The sequence below is a fragment of the Saccoglossus kowalevskii genome, chromosome 22 (assembly GCF_978046115.1).
Source record: "Saccoglossus kowalevskii chromosome 22, keSacKowa6.1, whole genome shotgun sequence".
Lineage (NCBI taxonomy): Eukaryota > Metazoa > Hemichordata > Enteropneusta > Harrimaniidae > Saccoglossus > Saccoglossus kowalevskii.
Window position 1 is genome coordinate 16,109,384 of NC_140662.1, and position 19,298 is coordinate 16,128,681.

Here is a 19,298-nt window from a genome sequence, read left to right on the forward strand (position 1 = left end):
TAATGGCATAAACTAGAAAACTGCGAGACAATACAAAATTATATGCTACCATTTACTTACACCCCACCCATCTTTTGCAGGTAGCTCTTACATCTGTCAATGACAATGACAATAATTTTATTTTCTTGTCTCCATCTGCAGTTAATACATTACCGGTATGCACAAAATATAAAAAATAAAATAAATAAATATTGTTACAAGAAAAAGGGGACATCACGAAGCACTGCTTATTGATGATGTTCTCTGTTTACACTCACTAAATTAGCAATTGCCTTAATTACATTTGTCAGTTTTGGGTTAACACAAAGGAAGGAGATAACTGATATTTGAAAGAGATCACCCAGAATGCTGAGCTATGCTGGCCACAAGAGGACATAACTTCTAATATCTCCCTTCCCTCTGTAAATTTTTGTTTTGGTCGAAAGGATTTGTGATACAAAAACCAATATTTTTTGTGATTTATATTATATTTAAATAATTCAAATTAGTGAATTAGGTAATATGCAGCAACTAATAAAACTGCAGTTTTTATTTGTTCACCCATGTTTTTCACAAATTTTAATTCAATTTAAATTACACCTGTAGGGGAGTAGATATTATGTTTATTTGGGCAGTACACATAAATATAAATATTGCAAATAAGCTAATTATTTTTATCAAATTCGGGGTCATTTCATTTTTATATTCGCTTTTCAATAATTTTCTCAAAGCCCTAAGATCAAAGGTTTTTTTTTTCAAAACAGATGCAAGTTTTTTTATTATTTTTGAAAACCAATTCACCACAAATTGGATGTTAACATTTTTAATTTACATGGACCAGTAACAAGAATTGTTTAAATATTTTTTTTTCATTACAGAGCTATTTCATATTTGAATATTTTATTGTAATGTGTAGACAAATATTGAAACCTTGGAGAATCAGTTTTGTTATTACCCTTTTCACCACCCAACTTTCTCGCCCAAATTTGTTCTCATAATCTTCAATATATTGGGAAATGAACCCTGATTTTGGAGCCAACAGACAAAATTTGAGTCAATTTACAGTTTTTACTCAAAATACTTGGTTATTTTTGTCCTAGTCTTCTGAAGGAAAGTGCAGACTATAAATGGGACTATTTTGTGAATTTGTGATGAAAAGAGGGAACTGGTGGTGAAAAGGTTAAATTGTTTTTAAAGTAAAAATTATAATTATTTGTGTCCTGCATTGTATAAATATAATTGTTTTTTTACAAAACTGTTAAAATATATTATCTGCAAAAAAAATTTAAAATTTATGATTACAAACTGCTTTGAAAAGGAAATTTGACCTAATGACGGAATTTGACCTAATGACGGAATTCACGAGGGAAATTCTTTAACAATTTCTGGTGGGTGTAGCATATGCAATTTTTATGTGTGGCATGGAAATGTATTGTCAGAGCGGATTTGGTGCTCAATTATCAGAAATACAATGGCTCATTCTCTGCACCACTATGTTAGAAATATTCATATGTAATAACAATGTCCCAGCAGCGTACATTGCACTCTATTCACTGAGTGGATTTCCTATCTCGTGCTGTGTACATTAAACGACAAGTGTATAAGATGGAAAAATTAATTATTATATACACAGATCAGTTTTCTTTAATTCAAAATACAATTGAACCCCAACTGTTGAAGCTTGAATAAATATTCCGTTAAAAACATGTTGGTACAGATATCGTGTGATGCTGCTCGTTTGAGCCCTGGCTTGACCTTTCTAACATGTCATGTTTATTGTGTGTTCTTGATTGGTATCAGTTCTATTTCAGTCGGTTTTCAAGAATCAAGTGAAAACTTTCTGAGTGCACTTAAACTCAAGGATTTTTCACTTTGTTGGTTTCAAACTTCAGTATGTTGCTAGACAAAACCTACCCGTAAAATACCAATTATTGAAAAGCATTGCAAAAATTAAATAAATTGTTAAATAATAAATAAATGAGTATTTTTTTTCAATATATGACAGATGTCATTTTCGTTACTGTTACAGTAAAACCATTTATTTTCACTGGCATTTAATTTTACTATTTTTATGTTTTTCACTGGGTTTTCCCTGCCTTTCAAATTCATGAATTTTGCTGATAATAAATAAATAATCATCATAATTTTTCAAAAAAATTGATCAAGTCAATAGGATGTTATGTCCATCCGATCCAGAATTAACAACAGAGTGAAAAATAAATATAAATGTGAAAATTGAATCGCTAAATCTTGCAATACGAGGTGTGATAAAAGGTATTACATTTCTAAAAGGTTGCCAAAGTTGACCTAGGCTTTTAAAAGGTTGAAAGAAAATATTACAATACGATATTACTTTCTCACCCAAATTTTTATCTTATTCAATATTTCTGGGAATTAACCCCAAATTTGGAGCCAACAGACAAAGTTTGAGCCAATTTTCAATTTTTACTCAAAAAATTTGGCTAGTTTTGTCCCAATTTTTTGAAGGAAAGTGCAGACTATAAACAGGACTATTTTTTTTTAATTTGTAATGAAAAGAGGGAGCTGGTGGTGGAATGGTTATTTTCTTATACATATACCGGTATATACACAGTGAAAATGTGTACTGTTAGATTCCATATATTTCTCTCTCAGTGTCTGATGACACTTTCTGAAATTTTTATTTTGCGAATTTACTCAACTTTCAAATAAAAGGATAAAATACTAATTATTCTTTGTTAAATTACAATGAAAAACGGAACTGAAAAATTTGTCATGAAAATGTAATTATGTTTCTTATGAATGAAAAAAAACTGTGAAAGTTTGGCCTAAAATAGTAATTATGTTTTTTTCAAAGATACAATAAAAATTAGTATGAGAAAATGTAACATAATTTGTGCAGCTTCAATTACTCGATTGAAAGTTTATTTTGTTTAAAGTATTTTTTCTCCCCGAGCACTGAAGTCCATTTGATTTAAAATTAACAAAGAAATTATAGAAAAAAACATGAAAAATGTGTAAAAATTAAAAGTTTAAAAAAATTAATATGGAGACATTAATGATTCACTGGGTTTTAATTTTGCTGATAATTAAATTTGTCAAAATTAAATCTATGTAAACATGTAAAATTACAACAGAAATTATTGTTTCCCTGTCAAGTTCATGAACCTAAAACCCAGTGAAAATGGTCTAATGGTTTACAGGAAATCATAATCTTGTATCTATTTTGCACATTCTGTTTTGCATCAGTACCTTGTTTTAATTTTTTTGTTCAACAAACACATAATTTAAAAGAATAGTTAAAATAACAAAAAAAAAACTTTATTGAAGTATTAAAATAAAAAAAATAAAACAGTAGTGGGAATAATTAACAAACAAACAATCAGTTGTTGGAGTAGTTAAAAACCAAGCATTGGTTAGAGTAATTAAACAACAAAACAGTAGTGGCAATAATTATCAAACAAATATTGGTTGGAGTAATTAAAAAAAAAACATTGGTCGGAGTAATTAACAAACAAATATTAATTGAAATAATAAAAAAAACATTGGTTGGAGTAATTAAACAACCAACATTAGTTGGAGTAATTAAAAAGCAAACATATTATTGGCAGCTGACATGCTACCCAGAGTTTAGATGTCAGACTGAGTTGTCTTCGTCGATAACAATGTTACCGTCCATTCTCCCATATTCAAATTAGTTCTAGTTACATTTTTGTCAATCAATTGTATATCTGTAATAGACTGACAAAGAGTCGCGGATGCCAATCACATTTTGTACCATTATTCGCAATGCAATTAGAGGGCCACAAATTGGTTCAATTATCCATGTCACAAACCTATTTAGATTCTGATAATTCTCCTTTCCAGACAGCTGCAGAGTTACTCATCTTTGCCCACTATTTTTATACTCGTATATTTTGCAAAATGAATCTGATTTTTTAATATCTAACATAAATTACTACGTATAACTGAAAAATCTTGAATAACCGCGATTTAATTGATATTGACTTTTCACTACTGTTTTTTCTTTTCTTTTTGAACTTGGGATATTAATTTCCGCCTTCATTTGACGAGACTAGGAAATAAAGTGACAAGCTAATGTCGCAGTGGTATTTTCCGTAAACTATTCATACTTCAGTTATTCTACTGGATAAAACCGCACACAACGTCGATAAACGCTGCTTTTAAAAATGAAAAGAAATGTGATGAAGTAAAGCAATCCATAAACTCACAAGTAATGATAAGCATTTATTTTTTGCCGTCAGCTGGTAACACAGATTTTCCCGTCAGTATTTGTAAAGAATTCTCTTCGTCTATTGTTGGTAGTTTCTCAGAGATGACTCAGACGTATCGATCGGTGTGAAAAGAGGTTAGCTATTCCTGGTTTAATGACTAATGAGATGGAAATAATTGGTTCCATTTGACTCTTATTATTCTTCATATTTGATGGTATAAACCAGCATTGCCACACCAGTAAAAATTAACGAAAAAATCAGAATACCATTATTTTTTTTTGCGCAACATTTAATTTTTGTGTAAATATAAACAATTATATGGAACCCACATCGTATACAACTTGACGAGATGACTGCTTTTAAGCACGTACTTATATTGTGATGTTCACTGATTTAAAGTCCCATTGGGATCAAGTTGGAAGATTCCGTCTGTGCAGTTACAGATGTGTCCACATGTCATGTGACACAGAATTTCAGAAAAAGTCACAAATTGGTTTATAATATAACTGTAACATCTCATCTAACCAATCACCTTCCTTAAATTGGTGCCTGCGACAGCCAATCAAATCCCAGCATGTACTTATGTCATGACATGGATTCCATTTTTCTTTTCTGTAAGTCTGTGTGTCTATAACTGTTTACTTGAAGGTACAGGGTAGTAGATAGCAAATTGTAAATGCATTGTGGGATACATGCACATTTTTTCACTATTCAAAGCAGAACTCAAATTTTGTACAACTGAGCATGTTACTGCACATATATGCAGGAGAAAACTTAACATTTTATATATAAGTATCATATCGAAAATTTACTAAATTATGTCAATTTTTTAAATGTTTTAACAATATTAATATAGATTATAGACGACTTTTTCATTCTATGTCATCAAGCAAATTTTTTAGATATGTATAAATATTATGTCGCCATAGAACCCACTGTAAAACTGACAATTCAGACAATTTTCTATGACATTTCAGACTCTGTATCTGGAAAAATTTTTCATTGACTTATATTTTGTTTTTGATTTCTGCATCCTGATGGCATGAATCTGTAATAATGAAAGTAAGAGATGGCAAAAATATGTCTGTGTGTCTTACTGTTTACTCAGAGCGGCCATTTTGTTGTTAACAAATTATGTAATGAATAGAAACTAAAAGATGATTTTTATCACACAGTACGCTTTTGGATTTTGTGTTACAACTATTTTGTATTTTATATGACACCCTTATTGAAGACGCTATGTCACAAAAAACCCCACCGCCCTTTGTAAAATTCTAACCACTGAAAAGAAGTATGAAGATTTCATTTTTGTATCTATTATTTAATTAAGTATACATTTCATGATAGAGAGAGTCGTATCTGATGGCCTCGTGCAGTTCATTCAGTTCAGTTGTTTCCATGGCAACTATATGTACTATGTACAACTATATGTGAGAATTCACTAACTGCATTATCGTTCCTTGATAAACTTTGTTATCACATTTAATAAAATTGTGAATCAACTTACTTTCATTTGCTGGTGGAGGAGATGTGTTTTATAAGTTTGTTGTTTACAAGCCAAATAATCATCTTGTTGTTAGTCTGTGCATTTGTTCTTTTGTCTGACATTATTTCTTGGACATGCCATGACTGATTTTATTCAAAGGTGGGTACACAGAAAATGATAATGAAAAACATGCATGCTAATTTGTTTTTTGTTTCATTTCATTTAATTGTGATCTTTGACTGACTGGTGGCCATTTCCCCCTCTCCCTCCTAAAACTCATCAACTGTTTCTCATGCATGCCGGGTCAAACTAGGTATGGATATCACACATGATTTGTTTGGTTAGTTGATTAAAAATGGCTGACTGACGGCCATCTTTGTTTTATTTTCATGTGTCTAATTATTAGACATCCTTTAAACAATTTTGTTGAAGGTAGGTACAATAACAAGACATAATGGTATAAAAATGTATGCTGGTTTGTTCACATTCTGATGACCCTTGATTGACTGGTTGAGAATTGTCTCAAAAAACAACATTAGACATGTCATCAACTGTTTCTTAGGCATTCTTGGGTTATTTCATTTAACCTTGGCATTGACATCTTTCATGGTAGATTACTGATGCATATGATTTTGTTTCACGATTTTATTCAAAAACGTTGATGGGATTACTGGTACTTGTTTTTACGATTACAAAGTCAATGTTCAGATATCTCAGATTTGAATTTGGTCACTCAGCAAAACACGAACAATTGTTGGTGCTTTTAAAATGTCTACATTTTATCGGTACACATAAATCAGGTACTTGTAATTCAAATTCTAGGCTAGGATCCATGGTTTTCTAAAGTCTTCAACACATCAACAAATAACGCATACATGTATTTGTAGGCACAATAATTGATAAACATAATCACAGTCAGATATTGTTTGTTTATTTGAAAATGCCAACATCATAAAAAGTATGTGTCATTGACAGTTCTCAACAGATACACTATACTGTGCCACGTGTCATTGACAGTTCTCAACAGATATGCTATATTGTGCCATGTGTCATTGACAGTTCTCAACAGATACATATATGCTATATTGTGCTATGTGTCTTCGACAGTTTCCAAGAGATATGCTATATTGTGTCATTCACAGTTCTCAACAGATATGCTATATTGTGCCATGTGTCATTGACAGTTCTCAACAGATATGCTATATTGTGCCATGTGTCATTGACAGTTTCCAAGAGATATGCTATATTGTGTCATTCACAGTTCTCAACAGATATGCTATATTGTGCCATGTGTCATTGACAGCTCTCAACAGATATGCTATATCGTGTTATTGACCGTTCTCAACATATATGCTATATTGTGCCATGTGTCATTGACAGTTCTCAACAGATATGCTATATTGTGCCATGTGTCATTGACAGTTCTAAACAGATATGCTATATTGTGTCATGTGTTATTGACAGTTCTCAACAGATATGCTATATTGTGCCATGTGTTATTGACAGTTCTAAACAGATATGCTATATTGTGCCATGTGTTATTGACAGTTCTAAACAGATATGCTATATCGTGCCATGTGTTATTGACAGTTCTAAACAGATATGCTATATCGTGTTATTGACCGTTCTCAACATATATGCTATATTGTGCCATGTGTCATTGACAGTTCTCAACAGATATGCTATATTGTGCCATGTGTCATTGACAGTTCTAAACAGATATGCTATATTGTGCCATGTGTCTTTGACAGTTTCCAACAGATATGCTATATCGTGTCATTGGCAGTTCTCAACAGATATGCTATATTGTGCCATGTGTCATTGACAGTTCTCAACAGATACATATATGCTATATTGTGCCATGTGTCTTCGACAGTTTCCAAGAGATATGCTATATCGTGTCATTCACAGTTCTCAACAGATATGTTATATTGTGCCATGTGTCATTGACAGTTCTCAACAGATACATATATGCTATATTGTGCTATGTGTCTTCGACAGTTTCCAAGAGATATGCTATATTGTGTCATTCACAGTTCTCAACAGATATGCTATATTGTGCCACGTGTCATTGACAGTTCTCAACAGATATGCTATATTGTGCCATGTGTCATTGACAGTTCTCAACAGATATGCTATATTGTGCCATGTGTCATTCACAGTTCTAAACAGATATGCTATATTGTGCCATGTGTCTTTGACAGTTTCCAAGAGATATGCTATATTGTGTCATTGACAGTTCTCAACAGATATGTTATATTGTGCCATGTGTCATTGACAGTTCTCAACAGATATGCTATATTGTGCCATGTGTCATTGACAGTTCTCAACAGATATGCTATATTGTGCCATGTGTCATTGACAGTTCTCAACAGATATGCTATATTTTGCCATGTGTCTTTGACAGTTTCCAACAGATATGCTATATCGTGTCGTTGGCAGTTCTCAACAGATATGCTATATTGTGCCATGTGTCATTGACAGTTCCCAACAGATATGCTATATTGTGCCATGTGTCATTAACAGTTCCCAACAGATATGCTATATTGTGTCATGTGTCATTGACAGTTCCCAACAGATATGCTATATTGTGCCACGTGTCTTTGACAATTTCCAACAGATATGCTATATCGTGTCATTGACAGTTTTCAACAGATATGCTATATTGTGCCACGTGTCATTGACAGTTCTCAACAGATATGCTATATTGTGCCATGTGTCATTGACAGTTCTAAACAGATATGCTATATTGTGCCATGTGTCTTTGACAGTTTCCAACAGATATGCTATATTGTGTCATTCACAGTTCTCAACAGATATGTTATATTGTGCCATGTGTCATTGACAGTTCTCAACAGATATGCTATATTGTGCCATGTGTCATTGACAGTTCTCAACAGATATGCTATATTGTGCCATGTGTCATTCACAGTTCTCAACAGATATGCTATATTGTGCCACGTGTCTTTGACAGTTTCCAACAGATATGCTATATCGTGTCATTGACAGTTCTCAACAGATATGCTATATTGTGTCATGTGTCATTGACAGTTCTCAACAGATATGCTATATTGTGCCATGTGTCATGGACAGTTCTCAACAGATATGCTATATTGTGCCATGTGTCATTGACAGTTCTCAACAGATATGCTATATTGTGCCATGTGTCATTGACAGTTCTAAACAGATATGCTATATTGTGCCATATGTCATTGACAGTTCTCAACAGATATGCTATATTGTGCCATGTGTCTTCGACAGTTTCCAACAGATATGCTATATTGTGCCATGTGTCATTGACCGTTCTCAACAGATATGCTATATTGTGTCATGTGTCATTGACAGTTTTCAACAGATATGCTATATTGTGCCATGTGTCATTGACAGTTCTCAACAGATATGCTATATTGTGCCATGTGTCATTGACAGTTCTCAACAGATATGCTATATTGTGCCATGTGTCATTGACAGTTCTAAACAGATATGCTATATTGGGCCATGTGTCATTGACAGTTCTCAACAGATATGCTATATTGTGCCATGTGTCATTCACAGTTCTAAACAGATATGCTATATTGTGCCATGTGTCTTTGACAGTTTCCAACAGATATGCTATATCGTGTCGTTGGCAGTTCTCAACAGATATGCTATATTGTGCCATGTGTCATTGACAGTTCCCAACAGATATGCTATATTGTGCCATGTGTCATTAACAGTTCCCAACAGATATGCTATATTGTGCCATGTGTCATTGACAGTTCCCAACAGATATGCTATATTGTGCCATGTGTCATTGACAGTTCTAAACAGATAAGCTATATTGTGCCATGTGTCATTGACAGCTCTCAACAGATATGCTATACTGTGCCATGTGTCATTGACAGTTCTCAACAGATATGTTATATTGTGCCATGTGTCATTGACAGTTCCCAACAGATATACTATATTGTGCCATGTGTCATTGACCGTTCTCAACAGATATGCTATATTGTGTCATGTGTCATTGACAGTTCTCAACAGATATGCTATATTGTGCCATGTGTCATTGACAGTTCTCAACAGATATGCTATATTGTGCCATGTGTCATTGACAGTTCTAAACAGATATGCTATATTGTGCCATGTGTCATTGACAGTTCTAAACAGATATGCTATATTGTGCCATGTGTCATTGACAGTTCTCAACAGATATGCTATATTGTGCCATGTGTCATTGACAGTTCTAAACAGATATGCTATATTGTGCCATGTGTCATTGACAGTTTCCAACAGATATGCTATATTGTGCCATGTGTCATTGACCGTTCTCAACAGATATATTGTGCCATGTGTCATTGACAGTTCCCAACAGATATGCTATATTGTGTCATGTGTCATTGACAGTTCTAAACAGATATGCTATATTGTGTCATGTGTCATTGACAGTTCTAAACAGATATGCTATACTGTGCCATGTGTCATTGACAGTTCCCAACAGATATGCTATATTGTGCCATGTGTCATTGACAGTTCTAAACAGATATGCTATATTGTGCCATGTGTCATTGACAGTTCTCAACAGATATGCTATATTGTGCCATGTGTCATTGACAGTTCTCAACAGATATGCTATATTGTGCCATGTGTCATTGACAGTTCTAAACAGATATGCTATATTGTGCCATATGTCATTGACAGTTCTCAACAGATATGCTATATTGTGCCATGTGTCTTCGACAGTTTCCAACAGATATGCTATATTGTGCCATGTGTCATTGACCGTTCTCAACAGATATATTGTGCCATATGTCATTGACCATTCTCAACAGATATGCTATATTGTGCCATGTGTCATTGACGGTTCTCAACAGATATGCTATATTGTGCCATGTGTCATTGACAGTTCTCAACAGATATGCTATATTGTGCCATATGTCATTGACCATTCTCAACAGATATGCTATATTGTGCCATGTGTCATTGACAGTTCTCAACAGATATGCTATATTGTGCCATGTGTCATTGACAGTTCTCAACAGATATGCTATATTGTGCCATATGTCATTGACCATTCTCAACAGATATGCTATATTGTGTCATGTGTCATTGACAGTTCCCAACAGATATGCTATATTGTGCCATGTGTCATTCACAGTTCCCAACAGATATGCTATATTGTGCCATGTGTCATTGACAGTTCTCAACAGATATGCTATATTGTGTCATGTGTCATTGACAGTTCCCAACAGATATGCTATATTGTGCCATGTGTCATTCACAGTTCCCAACAGATATGCTATATTGTGCCATGTGTCATTGACAGTTCTCAACAGATATGCTATATTGTGCCATGTGTCATTGACAGTTCTCAACAGATATGCTATATTGTGCCATGTGTCATTGACAGTTCTCAACAGATATGCTATATTGTGCCATGTGTCATTAACCGTTCTCAAAAGATATGCTATATTGTGCCATGTGTCATTGACAGTTCTAAACAGATATGCTATATTGTGCCATGTGTCATTCACAGTTCTAAACAGATATGCTATATTGTGCCATGTGTCTTTGACAGTTTCCAACAGATATGCTATATCGTGTCGTTGGCAGTTCTCAACAGATATGCTATATTGTGCCATGTGTCATTGACAGTTCCCAACAGATATGCTATATTGTGCCATGTGTCATTGACAGTTCCCAACAGATATGCTATATTGTGCCATGTGTCATTGACAGTTCTAAACAGATAAGCTATATTGTGCCATGTGTCATTGACAGCTCTCAACAGATATGCTATACTGTGCCATGTGTCATTGACAGTTCTCAACAGATATGCTATACTGTGCCATGTGTCATTGACAGTTCTCAACAGATATGTTATATTGTGCCATGTGTCATTGACAGTTCTCAACAGATATGCTATATTGTGCCATGTGTCATTGACAGTTCTCAACAGATATGCTATATTGTGCCATGTGTCATTGACAGTTCCCAACAGATATGCTATATTGTGCCATGTGTCATTCACAGTTCCCAACAGATATGCTATATTGTGCCATGTGTCATTGACAGTTCTCAACAGATATGCTATATTGTGCCATGTGTCATTGACAGTTCTAAACAGATATGCTATATTGTGCCATGTGTCATTGACAGTTTCCAACAGATATGCTATATTGTGCCATGTGTCATTGACCGTTCTCAACAGATATATTGTGCCATGTGTCATTGACAGTTCCCAACAGATATGCTATATTGTGTCATGTGTCATTGACAGTTCTAAACAGATATGCTATATTGTGCCATGTGTCTTTGACAGTTTCCAACAGATATGCTATATCGTGTCGTTGGCAGTTCTCAACAGATATGCTATATTGTGCCATGTGTCATTGACAGTTCCCAACAGATATGCTATATTGTGCCATGTGTCATTAACAGTTCCCAACAGATATGCTATATTGTGCCATGTGTCATTGACAGTTCCCAACAGATATGCTATATTGTGCCATGTGTCATTGACAGTTCTAAACAGATAAGCTATATTGTGCCATGTGTCATTGACAGCTCTCAACAGATATGCTATACTGTGCCATGTGTCATTGACAGTTCTCAACAGATATGTTATATTGTGCCATGTGTCATTGACAGTTCCCAACAGATATACTATATTGTGCCATGTGTCATTGACCGTTCTCAATGTCATATTGGTTGTGCATTATTGATAGTTCTTAACCATTGATGAATGCAGTATTTTCAGTTAGAAGGGGAGCTCCTTTACAATAATGTCATTGCCACATTGCATTATGGGATGTTGGATGTTGTATACCTCACAATGGTTTTACGGGGGTGCCCTCTGCTGTCCCTCCAAATCTGCCATGCACTGTTGTCAGCTATGCCACACCACAGTGCATGCAACTGACATTTCTGATTAGCAGATTGCACATTGGTCAAAATGACAAGTCATTCTCAAGTCAGTTTGGGATGTTCTTCAAACTAATTTACAAAAAGTTGTACACTTTGTATATAATATTATCATACATCTGTCACCGTAACGCCATAAGTTACAGCATGCCGTAATTTTGCGGTATTTTACGGGGTATTTTCATTCTAACATGTAAGGAAATGCTAATTCCAGATATGGAATGAAATGCGCATAAGCATCCTCTAATAATAAAAACAAACATGGCTGCCACCAGGGTTTGACCGACTCCACACAGAGATGTTCGCTGATTCTGTTCTAAACTTTTTGGATTTTGGCTGTACTGTCTTCGTGCGTATTTTGAGGTATCCTTGTAATAACCTCATAATATTAACAGGTTTGCCCATGCCATTCATACATTTTGAGTCTCATTAATTTATTGTAGGCTCTGTAAAGTGTACAAAAACAATCGCCAGTAGCACAATGGTTCTTGCATTCTACTCAGGATTGTTACTTTAATCTTACCTTGGTTACAATAAAAAAAAGGTTTGCCCCAAACTCTAGATGGATGACACAGACTTAATAGGGAGGCCAAAGCCACTAGCTGAGATTCATTCTCTGACAGACGGCCTTGGTTTAGGGTGTGCAGATGCTTTTCTTAGACCAGGCCTGGTTGGCGCCGGGATAACTCATCATCTTACTATAATGCCATTATGATAGCAAAATGCTCACAAAGCCCTTCACATTGTGGTTGTCTCAAACATGGAATACATATTCTGTGGCAAAATGCATTATATGTGCTGTCAATACTTGTAGGGGAGACAATAGTGACGTGGGATGATGGAAACTGTTGTGTGGCACATTTGCAGAAAAATACCAAAATGATGATTTCTGTTATTCTGTCGCGTCTCATTTTAAAAATCAACGTCATTTATAATTTCTATGTGGAGCATTGATTATAGAGTATGCAGTCCTCTTCACATTATAAACTTGATGAGAAAAATAAATAACAGAAATATTTAATTAGATATTGTAATTAGCTGGGCTAATTGATGACATTAAAGTTTGAAAATAGAATCCCATTATTGTTTGTAATTACAGAAATGAACGGTGGATTTTGGAAAACGTGCAACATCATGAGCGAGCAATACTCAAATCAAACTGCTGCATTTCGTGAACGTATACATGTGAAATGTATTACATAAATCTACACGTTTGTATTGTATGACATTACATAAAATCATCACGTACATCACATGAACTCGTACGAGCATGCACGCAGAGTTACGTACTTCCTTTTTTTGGAAACGTTTTTTCCAAATAAGGCACACCTATTCTTTAAAAAACGATTTCAAATTTTTAACAATAAATGACAAAAAAAAAACCAATCTATTATCTATTATCATTGTAAACGATGTTCACAAACACGTTTTTTTTTTAAACCACAGCATGCGAATGGCAGCTGTCAATAAGCGTATGACGCATCACGTTGCACGTGGTTTGGAATCGTTTACACAATACACCCACATTGTTAATTGTCATTTCATAGTAGATTCCATTATGTATTTACTCATAAAACATTCACAAGGGTAGCAGTAATAGATGTAACAGCCAAAGAAGCTGATCTGATTGAACGTCAATGTCAACTTTTGTCAATATTTGCAAAATTATCTGCATAATTCAATTTTTTTTTTTTAAATGTTGATCAAGATATTTAAATATAATGAAATGATGTCCAGTTGGTCCAAAATTTTCACAGAAATTATAGAAAAATTATAGAAAAACTTACAAAATGTTTCACCAAAACTTTTGCAGTTCATAGTTTTATAAAACTCCTCGACTTTTATTCAGAATCATTAAATTTTAATTTTATAATGTGATAATTTGAAAACAAATTTGAACAAAAAATGATTTTTTTTCATAATTTTTTCCATACCTTTAGATCCAAATGAAAGATTGCAATGTGTTTGAATTATTATCAGTGTCTCAGCTTCTTGGGATTGAACATCTGCAGTCACTGTGTCATGGTTACATCATAGATGGACTGACCAATCACAACGCTTGTCACTTCCTGACAAAAGCTATGCAAATGAGCTCATCCCAACATAATACAGGTAACTGCCACTAGAGGGTGCTATGTCAATTTTACCTGTTCAGCGTGCTCTTCATAATCAAATCTGATTAATGTATTTTTGTTCTAAACAAACCATTTTTAGTTCTTGTATGTTTCATCTCAAAGAAAAGGAACCAATAGTGTAACAAAACTGACTAAAAGACCTTATTGTCTTCTTATTTTCTTTAATTATTTCTTTTTTTTGGTGATTTTATTCTTATTTTTAAAACTTATTTCTTTAATTCCAATTTTTGTAGTTGTCTGGTCGCGAAAACCCCAAAAACTTTTGCTGTCAAAAAATTAACAAAATTAGAATTAATAAAATAAATATAAATATATATGAATAGTTAAAAAAATAAAAAAGATATTAATATTTTATTTAATATTTTAATTGGATTGAACTATATAACATGCTTTTTCTGATCAGGTAAAATCATCACCCAATTTTTCATCAAATCTGGCTAGAATACAAATTGATGATACGGTGAAAACTGCCAGTTATACTAGGAACACCAAGAAGAAACTTACGGCTGAACAGGAACAAGCAATGTATCATTCTATGCACACTTTACTGCATACAGTAGACATTATCATCAGTGATGTCCTAAATATGTTTTCAAAAAACGCTAGTACACATGTGCTTGTTTCATTTGGTGCCTGATACATGATAGAAAGGAGCTAATCATTGCACAATCTGTTACTTGTTTTATTATGCCCTTAGCACTTAACTTAGACTGTTAGTTTATAGGACCAATAGCTCGATAGGCTATTCTGTCACACTTAATACAACATTGGTTGGTGGTTTTGACAGAATGTACTCGTACTCCAATTTTGCTTCTTAGTAAGCAGTTGACCTCCTGACAAGGTGAATCCACTAATCACTGCACCATATGCCCAGGTTGTCAAAATCATCTGAATAAAATCTATTCAATATTCTGCCCCCTAAAGGTTGTGCTTCTTGTCATCATGCACGTCAATTTAAAACCTATGCCTAACACATTTATTTTATGCCATATTGTGTCTAGTACAGTAAAGTATTTCACATATAGCAGAACAGGGAAATGTTTATTTTCTGTTTCGGGGGAAGGTTTCCAATCTAGAGCAATCTTTATTGAGAAAACTTCTTAATAATCTTAATACAAAAAAGAAATTTTCAGACCTTTATTGGCAAATAAAATGTTATTATATTATCATAATATTTATAAATATATTATTTCTGAAAATGCCACTGTGACTATGGCTGAGTGAACCACAGTGAATTTTTCACTACATTAGGCTTAGGTTTGTTTTGAAAGCAGTGTTTTATAATTGTATCGAAAAGAATAATAATTGTGAATATAATTATCAATCAACCACTGACATAGTTTAATAGGGCTTTCATGAATGGCACCACCATTGGTGAAAAGTGTAAATACCCCTGTTTTTTTTCAAGATTGTCAATTGGTGGCGCTGTCACAATTTGAATGTAGTTTCCATATTGTTGTAATACAGATATGTTGCATGGTATCATTGAACGATGTTGTGAGTTCATAGAAGAAAATGCTGCAGAATGCACAAAAACAGAGGAATTTTTACTTTTACCACGTGAGGCACTAATCAAACTGATAAAAAGTGACCAAGTAAGTAAATTCTTCACACCAGTTTCCATGCGAGTACTGTCAGCCTGAAAATGTTCACTCTTTTCATATGTGAACAAAATTGAGCTGCTATTAATATTCATATGCTGAAATTTTCTATTCGCAAGGCGGAGCTATGTCACAGAACATTCAGACGCACAGACAGACACCACTGTTTTATGTACTGTAAAACATGGCTCTTCAGCATATTATTCTAGCTAATGCATAATTTTGATAATTCAAGTTGTTGCTAATTTAAAAGAAAATATATTCTCACAAAGAGATTGTTGAGACTCCAAATTAAGCTAAATTAGGATTATGTTAATTCGTGTCTTAAATCAAATTTGCTAAAATGGCATGTAGATATTTCAAAGGGGTCTGTTTGAGCTGCTATGGAAAGGTAGTTGAACAGCTGGTGAAAGCAGCTAAAGTCAAGATGTAGGGGTAGTCTTGTTACAATGTTCAGAGAAGTAATCTCAACAATACAAGCCCAAAGTACAGTTTCCTGAGAGTTATCATCCTTTGTTTTCACCAGTGATTTTTGGCAGGCAGTGAAAATGCCTGGATGTCCAGTATGTTAATTATGCATAATCTGATATTCACTGTTCACCCTCTGTATTTTTGCAATCTAATTGGATTGACAACTCTGAAGATTCTATTAGGTAAGATTGCAATCAGTGCCTGATATGGACAAAGGAAAATTACTGGATGTTGCATTAATTAGATGTACGTTTTTTAAATAAGTAAGATGTAACGACCATATCTGTAAATTAATTCTGTGCTCAATGTATAATTTTCAAAGATTTTTTATTATCAAAATTGTCGCTAACAGGTCATACTCTATTTTTGATAATAATGCAAGTCGTTTTTGCAGTGTGTTTCTTGTGATTGCCAATATTCAGAAGATATCTCTGTTGATGGTAATACCACATTCTGAATTGTTAATGGCATTCTTGACCTGTCACGTCGAAGGACACCACGGCAGAACAACTCGCGCCTGAGATAACATCTCATCTCGGTTTTGTACAGAATCTATCAAGTGTTCTAAAATATTCTCTCATAGTAGATCAAAGTTGAAAATTACATATATATACATTTGTATTGCAAACTACTAAATTAACATTTTTTGTTTTTCAAACCATAAATGAATGATTGTTTGAAATTCGAAAAAAAGTGACTATTTTTTGTGTACATCTATGTACTTGATATTCTTTGCTAGGCGTTTTCATTTTTCCATTGGTTTTAACACATGGTATTAGGAAAGTACTTTTGGAGTAGCAGCAACAGCACAATTCCGTCATGGATGAAACTTTAGAAAATTATGATAGTCTGCAATATGAAATTTTAGAGTTATTGTTGTACATTATTTTGTTTTCAATTAGCACCCCCAATGAAGTGCTTGTAAATTAATGTCAGTGTCTGTGTATGGGTTTATCTGTGCTTTCTAGGCTGCTATATTTTACTAAAAGCCATACTCAGTGTCACAAAGCTTGGTTATTTAATACAACTGTAATTTTGATTCTAAAGCTTTTCATATATATTATCAGAGGTACATTACTTGGGGTTTGCAACTCGCATAGTACTGTATTATGACATCATGTCAAGATCCCATTCAAGTCTCATCTCGTAGATAGCGAGACTGAGGCTACGACCTTCTGACATGAAATATATCAATGTTCAAGGTTTGTAATGAAAAAATAAAACTTTTCTTGTCACTATCATAGTGAAAAATGTAATACATCGAAAATGTACAGAAAATATAGTTCTCGTAATCCGTCATATCGTGGGCAGCTATTTTGATCCACCTGGACATCCCAGTATCCTAGTTACCTCGGGCATGCGCATTCGCATTTTTCTGAGTTGGAACGCTTATGCGATAGCGAGATTGTAACGGGATCTTGGTATCATGTCACCGTAGTTGCAAACCCCAAGTAATGTACCTCTGATATTATACATTTCTTGTCAGTTTTCTTTAAACGAAGATGATGTTTGGCGATGTGTTTTGTCTTGGGCTAAACGGCAAGCCAATGTTAACAAAGATACCATTGAATGGTCAGATGAAGACAGGAAGAAAGTGGGCCAGGTAAGTCATTTGATATCTGTAATATGGCTGCTTTTTATACAAATTATTCTAATGCTGTTGGTATATATTTTTCACAATTGGTTAGTTTCTACTTTTTATTGTGATTGGTCAGTAACTCCTGTTTCTCTATTCTGATTGGTTGCTAGTTTCTATATCTTAATTTTGATTGGTTATTCTATAAACTTTTAGTTGTGAGTTTTGTATTCTGATTGGTTGCAGCAACTGTCTGGTGTAATCAACCATGTCAAGTTATTACTGATAGATAGTTCAGTGTTTGCTGAGGAAGTTGAGCCAACTGGTGCTGTACCAATGGAATTATCACTACAAAGGTAATATGGTATGGAGGTTTAATTATGCCCCAGTATATAGTGCTGGCGGGGGATACATTTCATGTCAGAAGGTCGTAGCCTCAGTCTCGCTATCTACGAGATGAGACTTGAATGGGATCTTGACATGATGTCATAATACAGTACTATGCGAGTTGCAAACCCCAAGTAATGTACCTCTGATAATATAAATAAATTTCTTCATTGTTTATTAATTCATTTTAGAAAAGCCTGTTTTCTCTGCATAGTCTTTTTTTATAAAGTGATTCTACCCCAATTGATGAGCTTTGGTGATGATGTTGGCCTGAATTAAGGGTCAAAATGACTTAATTGGAAAAATGCAAGAAAGTTTGATAAAAGATCTGGAAAATTCTTGGAAATCATTTGGCTCTTGGTGCTATGGATCCTGCTATCTTTGAAGGTGTTCTTTTTATTTTGCTGCATTTAATATTTTACCCTGATTGATAAAATACCAGTGACTATTCAGATTTACCAGTATAATGTATTGTTTCCTTCATGAGCCAATGAATTTGAAAACTATAGTGGACATGACTGCAACTTTAAATCCACTAAAATTAAACCC

General features: G+C 33.9%; 1 protein-coding gene across 1 annotated transcript in view; it reads left to right on the forward strand.

The window, feature by feature from the left end:
• Nucleotides 1-19,298, forward strand: part of LOC102803595 (BTB/POZ domain-containing protein 9-like) — a 70,354-nt gene that overhangs the window by 41,061 nt on the left and 9,995 nt on the right. The window contains exons 4-7 of the mRNA XM_085495776.1: nt 14,520-14,691; nt 16,182-16,309; nt 18,273-18,389; nt 18,609-18,718. Of these exons, the coding sequence (XP_085351902.1) occupies nt 14,520-14,691; nt 16,182-16,309; nt 18,273-18,389; nt 18,609-18,718 (527 nt within the window). The remainder of the gene's footprint in view (nt 1-14,519; nt 14,692-16,181; nt 16,310-18,272; nt 18,390-18,608; nt 18,719-19,298) is intronic.